Source organism: Vanacampus margaritifer, chromosome 8 (assembly GCF_051991255.1).
Source record: "Vanacampus margaritifer isolate UIUO_Vmar chromosome 8, RoL_Vmar_1.0, whole genome shotgun sequence".
NCBI classification, from domain to species: domain Eukaryota; kingdom Metazoa; phylum Chordata; class Actinopteri; order Syngnathiformes; family Syngnathidae; genus Vanacampus; species Vanacampus margaritifer.
This window is the reverse complement of record NC_135439.1, coordinates 53,596-68,445: the sequence shown is the minus strand read 5'-3', so window position 1 is coordinate 68,445 and position 14,850 is coordinate 53,596. Positions and strand designations below refer to the sequence as shown.

The following is a 14,850-nucleotide window of genomic DNA, read 5'->3' as shown; positions in this document are numbered from 1 at the left end:
AATTCTTACTGATTTTGGTGCCCCTGTTTTTATACTGTACACACACACACACACACACACACACACACACACACACGGGGGACAAAAGTAGAAATAAAAGAAAGCATGTACGTATTCCTTTTGTTCCCACGCATGACCCATCCATCGATTTTCAACAGCACTTCTCCTGTTCCGGGTCGCGGGGGTGCTGGAGCCTAACTCAGCTGCCTGACTCTAAATATTGAACAGCTAATAAGTGCAATAAATGTTTGTAAAGTTTTCTGTTCATGTGTTTTAACGTCATCGTTGGTCAATGTATGTTCTTTTCTTTTTGTAAGCTACTTTTGTTTGCTTGCGAATGTGGTGAAGTGTTGTTTGTTGATGCTTGTTGCAGTTGTGTCTCCTTGTGTTTGAAATTGAAATAAAACGGCTTTGTCTTGCCTAAAGTCACTTTTGATCTCATTTGATTTGAGTTTTGTGTACTTTGAAATGACGCCGCGTCACATGATGTCTTGATTTGCATAAATGCCAGCGATGGAATGTGTTGTCAGGTGACACGATGCCTTCATGCTCAACTTGTAGTTTTGTACACTGCGAGGATGCTGAGGAGTGGAACAAGTTTAGTCGTGCGGACAGGAAGCAAGCGCCTCGCCGGGTGCTCGGGAGTTGGTGGAGTTTCCTCTCCTCTCCTTTCCTTTCCTTTCCTTTCCTCGGCAAAGACAATCGCAAGCCGCAGACAGGAAGCAGGAAGCGTCTGAGACAATGAGGCGGACTTTCAAACAAAGTGAGGAAGTCACACTTGACCGGACCGGACGCCTCCGTATGGACGCCTTAGCATCACCTCAGCAACATGTTATATGACCGGCAGATTTGCCCACAAAACCACAAAAGTGGGTGCTATCGTTTCGCCAAATTTCATGGCTAGTCAATCCTGGTGACATGATGACGATGATGATGACGATGATGATGACAATGATGATGATTTGGCCCGAGTACAACCACGGACGGCTCGGGTAGCCTTGCAGGGAGCAAAAGTGTTCGCGTTGGTGTCGTGCCATCCTAGATTGTTCCAATGACATCATTCGTCATGTGACTAACAGGTTAGCGTAGCAGGAAGTCAGCACAACAGTCAGCGGGTTGACATGACGTCATGATTTATTTCACACAAGACCAATTTGTCCCATTGAAATTCATCCGTGACAAGAAAAAGATGGCAGACAAAAGCGGCTGCTCTGCTCTGCTTTGAAGGAACACCGTGAAAAACAGACAAACGCAGTCTGTAAAAAAAACACACGACGGTATGATGACGTCATCAGCAGGGGCCGTCCTTCATGATCACAATGTCCAACTTCTTCTCTCTGCACACAAACAGAAATACACGCGTGACCGAAAGCGCGCGCGCGGCAAGTGGAGGCTGTCCTGCAAGGGTTGCAATTCATTTTGGGAAGTTTTGTTTTTGAAATTTCTTTTACTTGTCATTACTTATTATCATTATTTTTGCTGTTTGTACTTTTTCAAAAGATCACGTGGGAGATGTTGTCCGTGCTCTGGACGAGGTTTTGCTCCAAACCAGATGGCCATCATGCTTGCAAGCGTGTTCCAATCACGTCATCACAAGTTTGGAGCAAGTTAGCGCTCGACTAAGAATGAAATCTTGTAACAGCGCCACCTGCCTCATAGCAGTGGAAGTGATTCATCCAAGTCAGCAAGATTTCAATTCTTCATCGCACGCAACTGGAACATGTCGGAGCAACGAGGACGTCAAGTTGCGGCGATGGCAAGTCAACTCACAGTCGGTGGATGCACAGAGCACATTCGTTGGGGTACGTGACGCCGTCGCTGCCGCACACGGGAGAGTAGTTGAGCGGACACGCTCGGGTTAGGGTGGCGCCGCTACACTGGGGCTGACCGCAAACAAACAAACAAACAAACAAACAAACGTCACCAAGCGCTGACATTGTCAACTCCAAAAGGCGCTTCTGGATGTTTGTTTGCGCCACTCAACTCTTTTGCTAAGCGTGCATTCGCACCAATTTTGGCTGAACGACTCACTTCTGATTTGTTCAAATCCTTTCACGTGTGCTCCGAGATGGGATTCGTATCCGAATGTTTGCAATGCGACCGCAGTCTTCGTGTGTGTTTGTGCGCCATTGATTGTTCGTGGACTTTGCGTCCGTACAAATTGAAACCGTCCTTCATTCAAGAAAAACTTTTGGAGCGGCAGAGGCCGGCGAGCGCCGCCAGCTTGCCCGCCTCCAAAAGTTGCACGTCCCACAACGGTGAATCCTCCGTCCTCACCAACGCTGCGCACGTCGCTACTCGTGGCCAATCCCGGAAAACTTTGGCTGCAATTTTGGGATTTGATCGACGTGGTCATCGTTTGTTGCGACGTTGATGATTTTGGCCACGAGTGGGTGGAGATGCCGCGCATCCATTTTGGTGAGGATCGACGACGCTTTTGGGACGTGAGCCGATTGGAGGCTGCCGGTGCCTTTTGCCGGCTACTGCCGCTCTAAAGCCTTTTTTGTTTTTCTTTCTGGAAGGTGGACTTGAAAGCCGACGCTTAGGTTAGGAGTTCAAGTTGAACTCCTAACTAATTGTTGAACTGTTAAACCATCCAAATTCTGACAAGACTTGACGCCGCCATTTGGTATTTTGAGATCCAAATGGAAATAAGTGAAGATTGACACGCTTACGTCAGCGTGAGAACGTCAACGGCTCAAAATTCTTTTTCAGGGAATCGATATTCACACCACGGCACGTGCAGCGGCCTGCAGCTGCCTTAAGAGCTCGGTGGCGCTTAAACGCTGCAGGTGCGCGAATGTCCCCGGCGGCGGCGGCGGCTTTCTCACCCTCCTGAAGTTGTCGTCAGCATCTGCAAGGAAGAAGAGCGAGCGAGCGTGTTTAAGGACGGCGGCGGCGGCCGGCCAGACGGACGGCCGGACGGATGTTGGAAGGTAAACTCACGTGCGCGGAGGACGACGAGCGCCACGCAGGTGAAGAGCAGCCACCACGCGCGCCGCATGCCGACCGTCGGACCGGAGCTGATGTGGGCCACGTACACACTACACGTACATATAGTGGTCCGGCCGGCCCGCCACGCGCGCTGCTGTTGTGACGGCGCTTTTGTGCGCGTCTAATCTTGGGATCAACGCCGGCCGCTCGCAGACTTTGCCGAGTCAGCGCAAAAACGCCACAACAAGCCGCTGGGACAAAACGCGACACGGGACCGACCGCGCGTTAGCGGCTGCTGGCCGTCACGTCAACAAGTTGCGTGCGTGACAAGCGCACACGCAAGTTACAATTTGGGGGGTTTGCCATATTGCGGCATTCAAATCAAATTCTATATCCAATATATAAATCCATGCACTCTAGAAATGGGTTGGTAAAAAGAAAACAACAACTGCCAATCGAGTAGGTTAAGCTCTTATTGACTCGATCAACCAATCGATTGGTCAAACATTGACCATTCCGGGTGGTTTCGGGCATAACAATTTTTGGGGTTAGCCACACAACCAATGAAATTGGTTACAATACAAAGTAAGTCCAAATTGATCCCTTGGAAATAGATTTATAGTATCAAATGATTGTATTCTAAATGTATTTACTACATTAGTGTTTAAAAATGGAAATGTGTGTCTCGATAGATCACCAGGTGTAACCAGCTAGAATGATTTGGTGTGGGGATCGATAAGCTTGATCGGTTTGAAGTTGTGTTGATCTGAACGGGTGAAAAAGTGCTGGAAGTTGGAGAGAAGTCGTTGAAGCTTGCAGCAGGCCCATCATCATCATCATCAGTCCCAACATCCAATTCTTGTTCCAGGATTAAAACTCTTATTTTGAAAAGACGTGCTCATGGCGGATGTCAACTGCAGACATCATGAAAAGTTTCCCGTCTTGTTGACGTGCTGGAATGGCAGACGATGCATACGCAAACTTTGTCCCACAATTTTATTTGGAAGCCAACAAAAAGAAAAGGATTTTGGGCGGACAAGCCCCGCCCACCGCCGCAGGATCGGACGCCGGTCCCATGGACGTCTCCATTTTGACAAGCCGTCATGAAATCACTTGAGCGGCGAGAAGGAACAGGAGAACATGACTTTGGTCTTGCGGGACTCCAGCAGGCCGAACCCGCCGAGCGCTGAAGGACACGTCGTCACGTCACATGTCATGCCGTGATGATGTCATCGCCTGCCGGGCGGGCTCTCACCTGCCGTCTCGCTTTGCGCTTGATGGCGCTCGTCGGCACTCTTGAACCACCGCAGGGCGTAAACTGGCAAGGGCGAGCGCGTCACCTGCGTGCAAGCAAACGTGCACGCACGTTGCACTCACCTGTGTCCGGCTGGCCGATGTTGCCCTTGAACGCGGCCACCAGGTGAGTGCGCCCGCATGCATCACGGGAGGCGTCCTGGAGACACGCCCCCCAAAGTGCGGCGCCGCCCACCCGCGTCCTGAAGGAGGCCAGTTCAAAAACACCTGGAAAACCAAAATCAAAGACACGCGTGACGTTCTTTGCTGAATTAGTTGAAGACATATTTGACCTCACGGGATTCCCGCCCGTGCGCTGGCCGGAAAATCGGGCAAATCCTCCATTTCCTGCACGGCAAGTCGAGACGAGCATGTTTGGGATTCCGCTGGCCGGGTTTTAAGGTGAATGAGGTGGAGCCGCTTCGATTGGCCATCTGCGTTCCATCCCACAATGGCACAAACGGCCACTTGTCAAAGTGAGGGAAAATATGAAAAGAAGCAAAAGGGCACCCGTGTAGCGTGGCACGGCGCTTTGCGCCAGACTGAAGCTGGGCGCCAAAATCAGGCCCTGCGTGTTGACCAAATGAGCTCAGGCATGAGGGCACCACGCGTTAAAGCAGACGTGACGTGGCGCGGCGTGACGTGACGTGACGTGACGTGACGTGACGTGACGTGGCGTGACGTGACGTGACGTGGCGTGGCGTGGCGTGGCGTGGCGTGGCGTGGCGTGACGTGACGTGACGTGACGTGACGTGACGTGACGTGACGTGGCGTGATGTGACGTAACGTGATGTGGCGTGGCGTGGCGTGGCGTGGCATGATGTGACGTGGCGTGACGTGATGTGGCGTGGCGTGGCGTGGCGTGATGTGACGTGGCGTGACGTGGCGTGACGTGACGTGGTGTGATGTGACGTGATGTGATGTGGCGTGGCGTGGCGTGGCGTGATGTGACGTGGCGTGACGTGGCGCGACGTGATGTGGTGAGGTGAGGCTGGGCGTAACGCGACGTGGCCGACCTCCGGCGTGCGGCGGCGCAGTGATGCGGCTCCAGGGCAGCAGGGCGGCGACGTGGTTGTCTTGACACGTCAGCATGGGGATGGCCTGGCTCACGTACTCGCCGATCCAGCGCTCGTCCTGAGCGAGCGCCGCGCGCACCGCCGCGCGATGGCTGAAGGAGTCTGCGGGGTAAAGTAAGGGGCGGGGCTTATTCACGGCGGGGCGGGACCCCCCCGGGACCCCCCCGCCACCGACTTGCGACAGACGGACTCCTCACCGTACTTCCAAATATGGAACACTTGATTAAGGGCGCCGTACTCGACGCTCCAGTAGCCAATGAGCTCTGAGTGGGCGGTCCTGAGGTGAATCTTCTCATGAGTTAGCTTCAGGAAGGCGGAGCTCCGGTCTGGACGGATTTGGTAGGTGCGGAACTCGTACAAGGCTCCGCCTCCTTCTCGGGCTCCCGTTGAGAGGCCTGCTGAGCGCTGACCACACACACACACGCACACACATTCAGGTATACGCACACGCGTGTGTGTTGATGTGTCGTTGACAAATGGCATTTTGATCATATCATGTGATGACATCATCATATTGGTCATAGTTTGTGTTTGGTGCTTGAAAAGGAAAACAATCCAAATGTTGTCGTCCGTTACTTGCAGTTGGAAAACGAGCTGACTTGGTTAATTTTCAACTCCAAACATTTCACATTTCACTCCAGCCTGTCCAAAGATCAACTGCGCGTGTGTTTGTGTGTGCGTCCATTTCATGAAATGTGTCCCAACGCGTGTCACGTGACGTTGCGAGCGGACAAAAGTCCCCGAATCGCCTCGTCCAAAAAGTGTCGCGTTAGCCGGCAGCAGCGATGTTGAAAAAGCGCTTTGGGTTATTGATTTTTCTCTTGTAGTACAACAAAGGAATTTTGGAAGCACGTAACATTACGGATGCAACCTAGAGTGCATAAAGTACCACAATTGGACCAAATTCTTTATGGTATAACATAAATTGCCAATCCAAGACTTTGCCATTTTATAACAATTAGGGCGAAATAGCACATTGATAGATGATAGAAAGCCATGCCTTGCTTTTGTTTCAAATGGAATTGCAGTCACATTTTGTTTCCTTGTCAACCTCGACGATCACAAGTTACGTGAAGAGTTCTCAAACAACTTATGTTTTGAAACGTGGGACAGAAAATGGAATTGGCGTGTGGAAAAGATGACTTGCTGTTCTTTTTCTTTAGTTTTCTTTTTTTATGGTTATAGTTGTGATAACTGATGTACAAACACAAATGTTATCTGCCAACTAGAATTTTGTAAATTGTATTTGTGTCAAATAAATAAATAAAGTGTCAAGTTGAACCTTTGACCTGTTCGGATCCGGTCGGGTTCGGTGGACTCACGTGAACGTCCGGCGAGAGGCGGAAGCGGGCCAGCAGGCGCGCGCAGCGTGACAAGCGGGTCATTTTTCCAAAAAGAAAGAACAAAAAGAGGGCAAGAAAAAGTTGATGAAGAAAAGTTGAAGAGAGCTCACGTCCAAAGATCCTCCAGCATTCGGACAGAGGGCTCACTCTAGTCTGCCGAATAGTTTTGCTTGGAGGTCGAATGTTGTTGACAGGAAGTGTTGCGAACGTGTTGTTGTGTATCATGATGTGATGATCGGGACGGCACGTGCCATCATTTCAGTTGAACAGATTTGGACATTTTGGATTGCTCTTGTTTGGTCATCAGAGTTTAGCAAAGTGATACTTCCACAAAGCGGTGATGGCGCGTTGATGACGTCATCACGTAGCGTGCCGCTGGTCACGTGTTTCGTTTCGCTCTGTTTTTTGTTTTGTTTGCGTAACTCTAAGATGTTGTTGTTGCTGTTTCCCGAGGCTGCAAAAAGGCGGATTACAAATAGTTTGGAGCTTCTGATGTCTTCTGGCGTCTTCCCTGCTAAATTAACAAGACACGACACCATTTCATGCTCGTCGCCTTTTATTCAACTCTCTTCTCGAATGAGGCTCGCTCGCTCGATTACACCTCTCTCTCTTTTGCGCTCATGGCATGCGCAGTACACAAAACACTTGAGCATGTAAAACGAAAATATAATTCCAAAAGTAAACATTCACACAACAAGTCAATTCACGTAAATAAAAATACACATTGGCAAACAATGTGTTACATTTGTTTTGGGTTTTTTTTTCTTTCTTTCTCTCGCTCTCTCTGTCTCTCTAATATATATTCATCCATCCATCCATCCATTTTCTTAACTGCTTGTCCTCACAAGGGCGCTGGAGCCTATCCCAGCTGGCTTCGGGCAGTAGGCGGGGCACACCCTCAACTGGTTGCCAGCCAATCGCAGGGCACACAGAGACGAACAACCATACTCACAATCACACCCATGGACAATTTGGAGTGTTCAATTAACCTGCCATGCATGTTTTTTGGAATGTGGGAGGAAACCGGAATACAAAAAAATATATATATATATACTGTATAATTTTTTCATTCAACCTTATTAAAACAAGGAAGCGTATAGAAAACGTGGAACAATTTGAATGTTGATATTGTATACAACATCAACAAATTCACAAAACACGCCAAGGAGGTTACAAAGGGTAAAGCAACGAAATAAAAATGAAGACCAAATATTTAAAAAAAATTTTTTAAATAAAATACAGTATCAGGTCAGACAAGTTTGCAGTAAATGTTTTGATAGCTTTTTGATTGGCACAAGTAAATAATAAAGAAAATAACTTTTTTCATATGCAAAAAAAACCCCTCAATTTCTTATGGATAAATTTGGATGCATGAATGTAGAATTATGCTAAAACAATAATAATGTTTATCATATAAAATTGTATGTGGGCACTAGTCATGTTCCCAAAGCAAGAAGCAGCTGGGATGAATTTTGCGGCGGATTGACTCGTTTTATTATTTTCCCCATCAAGACTGCATCGCTCAGTGACGTCACTTCCGCGCAGTGAAAGGCAGTGACGTCACACTAAGGTCAAGACGGCGGAGACATGTTGAATGCGGCGCGCGTGGCGGCGACGCTGCGTCTCGGACTCCGGCGCTCGACTCGATGGAGCGGGTCACTTTCGGGTTCGAAAGCCGCGTCAGGACGCGCCTCGAGCGACTGCACAGCCGGCAAACTCCCGCGCGGACTCGAACGGACCTGCACAGCCGGCAAGCTCCCGCGCGGACTCGAACGGACCTGCACAGTGGATCCCGAGCGGGAAGAACGCTTCTGGTTCGAGGAGGTCACAGGTCAGCACTGCGCACGCCTGATTTTCTGTTTTTTTGCTTCGAAAATCGCCTATTCTAGCCGAGTCAGATGACCCGGAAGTACTTGGAGGACATGTCCAAAATAACGTGGTTTTTTTCCTCTTTTCTTTTTTTTTAATACAAAATAACCTTTAGCAAAGCACTTCTGACCAGCCTGTAGCAAAGGATGTTACCCATAACTCTTTAGGGCAGATTCATGTCTTAAAAAAGAAAAAAGAAAAAGACACCTTTAATAAAAGTAGTAATAAAACTTTTGGGTCACAAATGGATCATGAATGCAACCGAAAAATACCAGTTGAAAGTAAAAGGGAAGGCATGCTTCCACACGAACGGGATTATGAACACTTGACATTGTTTGATAGAGAATGGCCAATTCCAAAATAATAATAAATGAAAAACATCATAGAGCCGTCCCAAAAACAGCAATTACTATCTTTCTCTTTTTCATTTCATTATGAATATTTTGCAGAGACTTCCGTCAGTAACACTCGCCATCGCACGATGACGTTAGTTAGGAAAAGTCGAATTTGTGTGAAAGTGTGCTGTCCTTTCCTGTCTTCGAAAGGAATTGAACCTTTTCACCTTTGCTTGACCCCCGTGACGTCATCTGACAAAGGTTAAGAAAAGGTGGCATCAAGGTTAGAAGATTGGCCCTGAGTGTGTCGCTTTATTTCTTTTCTTTTTTTTTACCTGTCGATTTGGGCTTTCTTGTCTGTGTTGTTCAGTCGTCATCAAACTGGCGACAATCGAGTCGACGACCCTCAAAGAAGCGTTTTTTTCTCCTTCGTTGTCTTTCGAAAGACCCCGATGAAGTTCTCTTGGGGGTCGCAATTTGAAGTTGACAAAAACAACACAACATAAAGTCACTTAACAAAAACGAATGAAGTAACAAAGTCTAAATGTGGAGAAACCTTTTTGTAAACCTAAGAAAATGCAATCAGTTCTTTTTCCAAACATTAACTCGCAGACTGCGTTTCTGCAAGTTAATGTCTTTCTTTGGTGGAAATGCCTCGATTTCATCTTGGCTGCTTTTCCGAAAGCTGTACGGCACACGAGTCGCGCTTGCCTCGCCATGTCGTCAGGCAAGCGCCGAACGGCAAAACGTAATCAGGGCGAGAACACGGACTTGAAATGCAAATGAAATGTCCAAATCAAGTCTTGTCTTGTTTGAAGCAAGCTCACGAGCTTTCCTGTTTCGGAACAAGCAGGCTTCACAAACCAAGAAAATGCACCCGTCATTAAAAATGTCCCAAACTGACCTATACTAACAATTCCGCTCTCCGGAGGAAGTAAAGGTAAGAAAACAAAATGAAGATGAGAAATGTGAAGGTATCGTTTGTCCTCCCCAAAGTTCCTTTTTGTGATGTGGAGCGCCACCTAGTTGTGGAACTTGCATCCCGTTTTTCCTGCATGAGCTGCGCCTTGAAGCGGTCTGGTGTCCTTTCAGATCCCGAGACGGAAGAGACCATGCCGGATGCGGGTCCGCCGCCAAACTGGCCTCCTCCCGCGCCGGCGCTGACTTCTGCTCAGCCGACTGCCGGCAGCAGGTTGGCGCGGCGCGGCTTGAAGGACGACGACGACGCCGGCGGACCGGACCTCGAGGCGGAATCCCTCATTCAGTTCCACGACGTGGACTTCCCGCTGTGCCCCAGCATGGTGGCCTCCGACAAGAAAAAGAAGGCGGCGCGGAAGGCCCAGCACAAGATCTACGGCACGCCCGACTGTGAGGAACCCGCGAGCGATACCCGCTGCTCGGGCTGCGGCGCCATCCTGCACTGCGCTGACGTGGCCGTCCCGGGCTACCTGCCCAGCGAGAAATACAAGGCCCTGCTGCGGGACCGGCGTCTCAGCGGCGCCACCTGCCAGCGCTGCCATTTGCTGCGCCACCATCAAAAGGCCCTGGACGTGCAAGTGTCCAAGGACGAGTTCCGCGATTTGCTGCGGGAGATCCGCCCCCAGAGGGCGCTGGTGCTTCTCATCGTGGACCTCCTGGACATCCCCGACTCGCTTGTCCCGGACCTTCCGGACTTGGTGGGCGCCAACAAAGCCGTGGTGGTCCTGGGAAACAAGATCGACCTCCTTCCCGCGGACGCACCCAATTACCTGCAACGCATCCGACGGCAGCTGGGCCGCTTGTGCCAGGACGCCGGCTTCGGCTCTCAGGTGAGCGACGTCCACCTGATCAGCGCCAAGACCGGCTACGGCGTGGAGGCGCTCATCTCCAGCCTGCAGAGGGCCTGGAAGTACAAAGGCGACGTCTACCTGGTGGGAAGCGCCAACGCCGGCAAGTCCACGCTCTTCAACGCGCTGCTGCAGTCCGACTACTGCAAGTCGCGAGCCTCCGACCTCATCGGCAAAGCCACCGTTTCGCCGTGGCCAGGTGAGTTCGCCGCAAAAGCCGACGACCGCTCATCGACTTGCTGGGCTCGGCCGCAAACGTTGAACGGAGCCGACCGGACTCTTGCTGCTTTGCCTTCATCCAAACATGACATCTTGGGCGTCTCTGAAATCAGAAGAGAGCCTCTGATGGTTTGGCCTGCGGTCGGTGTCGGGTTCCCCCCTCATTACACCTGCTTAGCATAGCTACATCAACAAAACGCAGGTCCAAAAAAGAAAAGAAAAAAAGAACGGCCCACATTCGGCCATTTGGTTTGGAAAATTGTAGCTGATGACTTTCAAGTTGTGCCCGTGGCAGACGTGGCTCAAGTCCCAGTACCAAAACCGGACTTGTTCATCACAAAAGAAGAGCGAGCGGTCCAAATTGAGCTCTCCGAGTCAGCAAAAGAGCAACCTGTTGCCAGCAAACGTACAAGACGCTCCGTTAGGAAGCTGCTTTCGCCGAGAAGTCCAACATCTTGGATGTCGCCGTCCTTTTCGGACGGGCTAAACGCACAAGCCCAATTTAGCAACTATGAAAACGTTTTTTTGCTTTACTGGTGAAACCACCGACAAGAGCCCAGTTGGCAAAATTCCACTTTTGCAGGTTGCCGTGACCCGGATGACCGAGTTGTTTGCCTTTTGACACTTGGCTGCGGTGCGACCGTGTCTTGTGCACAGGGACCACCCTGAACCTGCTTAAGTTCCCCATCATCAACCCCACGCCGTACCGGATGTTTCGCCGGCACCGCCGTCTCGAGGAATGTCGCCGGCAGACGGACGACGACCTGCCGCCCGACGAGCTGAAGAAACTCCAAGACCTCCGCCGCCAGGGATACTTAGTAGGTACGATGGGCGGTGGGCGGAGCCGCGGCCGTCGGAGGCCTCAAACCCACTCGGCCTTTTGTGCTCAGGTCACGTGGGTCGAACGTTCCTGCCCAAAGTGGACCGAGGAACCGTCAGCTTCCATCCGGACGCTTTGGCCTTTGGAGAGAACGACGACGACGGGGAAACGGCGTCGACAGGTGAGAAAGAGGACGGTTCGATCGACGCCGTCGTACGCCGTTTGAAGCAGTCCCACTTTTGACAGGAAAGGAAGACCACCAAGCCGGCGAGTTGACGTACAACGAGCTCAAAGACGCGCATTGGCTCTTTGATACGCCGGGAATCACCAAAGAACACGACGTGAGTGCCGGCTCAGCACTTAAGTCGCGTCTCCTGGACAAAAAAGTCCAAAGTCAACCGCTGTCCGCAGATCTTGCACCTGCTCCACCAACAGGAAGTGAGAGCCGTGGTCCCCACGCGGGCCATCGTCCCTCGCACCTTCGTCTTGAAGGCCGGGATGAGTCTCTTTGTCGGCGCTCTGGCCAGGATCGACTTCCTGGAGGTCAGTACGCGCCCAAAAGCAACAACACACAAAAGGACTGTTGACAGGCACGTTATTGATTGAGAACTTTGGACTTGCGCTGATCGGTCGCCGTTGGTCTCGTGCGCCGGCCGGCATGAAGTCGGGTGTTGACCAGTAATTCCCAAGCACAATTTTCTCAGAGGATCACGTGTGACGTCGTTGTTTGTTTTGCGCGTTTGTTTTGCGCGTTGCGTGACGGGAGCCGAGTGGCAAGAAACGAGCTGTTTTGCGTGAAGATGGCTGGTTTTGCACATTTGGAGGCGGAGCCAAAGAGGCTGACGGTTCATTCTTGCTGTGCCATCAATTGTGCAGCTCGTCGGGGGCCCGACAAAAAGTTTGTATGGCGTTCCCACCCAAAGGGGCCGCCAAAAAGGAACGAAATGGCTGCGAGCCGCGAGGGTAAAACTTGACGCTCAAAGTCTGCATTGCGGCGGAAACCATTTGAACTTGTGACTTTATAGTTGTTATTTGGGGAGGATTTAAACAAAGAATCCATTGAGTTTGTGTGTTATAAAATCCGCCCAGTCGTATTGTTTTGCGCTCAGGAGTTCCAAAGCACTATCGGCCATCTTGGATCGCTTAACCCAAAAGCGAAAGAAAAGACGTCCGGCGTTCCGAATGTCGGATCAAAAGGCAACGAGTATCAGAATTGCGTTACGGATTCCTATAAATGCGACCCAACATTTTTGGGGGCGTGCCTAGTTTTATACTCGAGTGTCCACATAGTGTTCATCTTATCCGAATAAATATTGCATTCTGCGTCGGTGTTTTGATACCGGCCGGCCTCACCTGTGTTCGTACATAGCTTCAAGTTGTAAGTCCCGACAGCTGCAATAAAGGCGCTACAATGCTAGCATGCTACGTATGCTTGTCCAAGATCGGATTTAAAAAGAATTGTGTAAGCTCTGATAGTCAAGTACAGTACTTTGTATCAAATAAGAGTAAATGTCCCCAAAGCAGACGCGTGGCGAGGAAACAGGCGAGGCGGACCAAATGTTGTCATCATCCCACGTCTCATGTGGGCTTTTAATAGTTTCCATTTTGTTGTCAATACGCACATTAAGCTTCTCCGTAAACCCCCTTCACCCTTTGGCCGTTAAAGTGCTTAAATAGCAGCGATTTCGCCCGCTAATGTTGTTGGTCTACGCTGTGTCTATGCGGCCAGTCATGTTTTGTCACTCAGCCATCGCGCATGCGCAAAAAAAAAATGTCAACAAAGGATGACAAACAATGAATCTGAGACGGCCGAGCAGGACAATTCCACCTTCTTCCACTAGATGGCAGAAGGTGCCATTCATCTTTGTAACACGCATACAAGCCGGTCGGAGCTTCAGCTTTCATTTTTTGGCAGTAGCCATTTGAAATTCAATTGTCTGCATTCAGCAAGTGGTTGTTTTGCAAAGTACTTGAAAAAGGAGGCCCGCGAGGACGTCATCTCGTCCAGATTAGGCCTGAAAATGTGGTGGACACCTTTGACCTCATTTGGGATGCATGTGTTCCAGGGGGAGAAGTCCTGCTGGTTTTCCGTGATGGCCTCCGCTCGAGTTCCGCTTCACGTCAGCAGTGTGGAAAAAGCCGACGCCATTTACCAGAAACACGCCGGAGGCGAGCTGCTGGGGGTGAGCGCTCGCCTGCGCCTTGAAAATTGGGCTCGGGACGGTGACGGATCACCATTACGACCTCCGTTGTGGTTTTGGCTTCAGGTGCCAGCGGGAGGAGCGGCGCGCATGAAGGACTTTCCGGCGTTTGTTCCTCAGGACTTGCGGCTGCAGGGACGGGGTCCTCTGGAGGCCGCCGCCGACATCAAGCTGTCAACCGCAGGTACGGCGCCGCGCGCCCACCGCCGCCCACCGCCGCCTGCGTTCCGTCCTGACAAACGGCGGCTGTGTCCAGGTTGGGTGGCCGTGACGGCGTTGGAGGGCCAACTGCCGCTGCTGAGACTTCACGGGCCGCCCTCGGCAGCGTTCGGCCTGAGGACGCCGCCGCTTCTTCCTCACCTGGTTTCTCTCAAGGGGGCGCGCGTGCCCAAGTCGTCCGCCTACAAAGCGCCCACGCCGGCGCTGCTGCTGGACGTCGCCCCGAGGCGGCAGAAGAAGAAAATACGCACTTGAAAGCAGCTAGTCAAATCAAGAAAAAATTATTTCGGCAACGGCCACGTCAGAAAGCGCCGGCAATGACAAAGAAAAGCAAAAAGATGTTGGCAGGCGACCGACTCGGCTTGAATCGCCAACGCGGGCAGTCTCGTGATTAGGTACACAACTTTCTCCTCTTTTGACCACGCCCACTTGTTAGCAGGGGTCCACAAAGTCAAAACGGAGATGGTTTGACTTTGGGATTTCGCCGAGCTGGTTTGCCTGCCGGATGAGTAGAAGCAGTTGTAGCGAAAGCCAAACTTTGTGGACCAGGATTGCGCAAGGTCCAAATAGTAGTGATGGGCAGATGAGGCCTCATGGGGTGTGTGGCACTATCCCTAAACTGCGTTGACACATGTTAGTGTAGCACTCAATAGCGACATCTGCTGGATTGAAAAAAGCATTGCAGGCAACTTCAATAAAGACTGTGGAGACAGCC

At 50.8% G+C, this 14,850-nt stretch overlaps 3 protein-coding genes across 5 annotated transcripts; 1 reads left to right on the top strand and 2 right to left on the bottom strand.

Annotated features, from left to right (window-relative positions):
* The first annotated feature begins 509 nt into the window (after positions 1-509).
* Positions 510-14,847, top strand: noa1 (nitric oxide associated 1). Of its 2 annotated transcripts, XM_077573366.1 has the most exons (12): positions 510-1,277; positions 1,352-1,802; positions 2,716-2,936; positions 8,159-8,477; positions 9,943-10,875; positions 11,553-11,717; positions 11,786-11,896; positions 11,962-12,056; positions 12,127-12,258; positions 13,782-13,898; positions 13,983-14,100; positions 14,173-14,847. In XM_077573366.1, exons 4-12 carry the CDS (start codon positions 8,234-8,236, stop codon positions 14,388-14,390), a joined length of 2,133 nt encoding a protein of 710 aa, XP_077429492.1. In that variant the 5' UTR covers positions 510-1,277; positions 1,352-1,802; positions 2,716-2,936; positions 8,159-8,233; the 3' UTR covers positions 14,391-14,847. The 2 variants fall into 2 exon arrangements, with proteins under 2 accessions (XP_077429492.1, XP_077429493.1); XM_077573367.1 differs by lacking the exon at positions 510-1,277 and having other exon boundaries at positions 1,325-1,802.
* On the bottom strand, positions 1,117-3,756 carry LOC144056492 (putative pancreatic secretory proteinase inhibitor). The gene is made up of 4 exons (XM_077573370.1): positions 2,947-3,756; positions 2,832-2,854; positions 1,771-1,883; positions 1,117-1,337 (listed from the first exon to the last, which is right to left on the bottom strand). Exons 1-4 carry the CDS (start codon positions 3,002-3,004, stop codon positions 1,292-1,294), a joined length of 240 nt encoding a protein of 79 aa, XP_077429496.1. The 5' UTR covers positions 3,005-3,756; the 3' UTR covers positions 1,117-1,291.
* Positions 3,916-6,976, bottom strand: nipsnap3a (nipsnap homolog 3A (C. elegans)). 2 transcript variants are annotated; one of them, XM_077573369.1, is made up of 6 exons: positions 6,626-6,958; positions 5,501-5,708; positions 5,244-5,405; positions 4,312-4,455; positions 4,190-4,252; positions 3,916-4,120 (listed from the first exon to the last, which is right to left on the bottom strand). In XM_077573369.1, exons 1-6 carry the CDS (start codon positions 6,869-6,871, stop codon positions 4,044-4,046), a joined length of 900 nt encoding a protein of 299 aa, XP_077429495.1. In that variant the 5' UTR covers positions 6,872-6,958; the 3' UTR covers positions 3,916-4,043. The 2 variants fall into 2 exon arrangements, with proteins under 2 accessions (XP_077429495.1, XP_077429494.1); XM_077573368.1 differs by lacking the exons at positions 3,916-4,120; positions 4,190-4,252; positions 4,312-4,455 and having other exon boundaries at positions 4,462-5,405; positions 6,626-6,976.
* Positions 14,848-14,850: the final 3 nt, after the last annotated feature.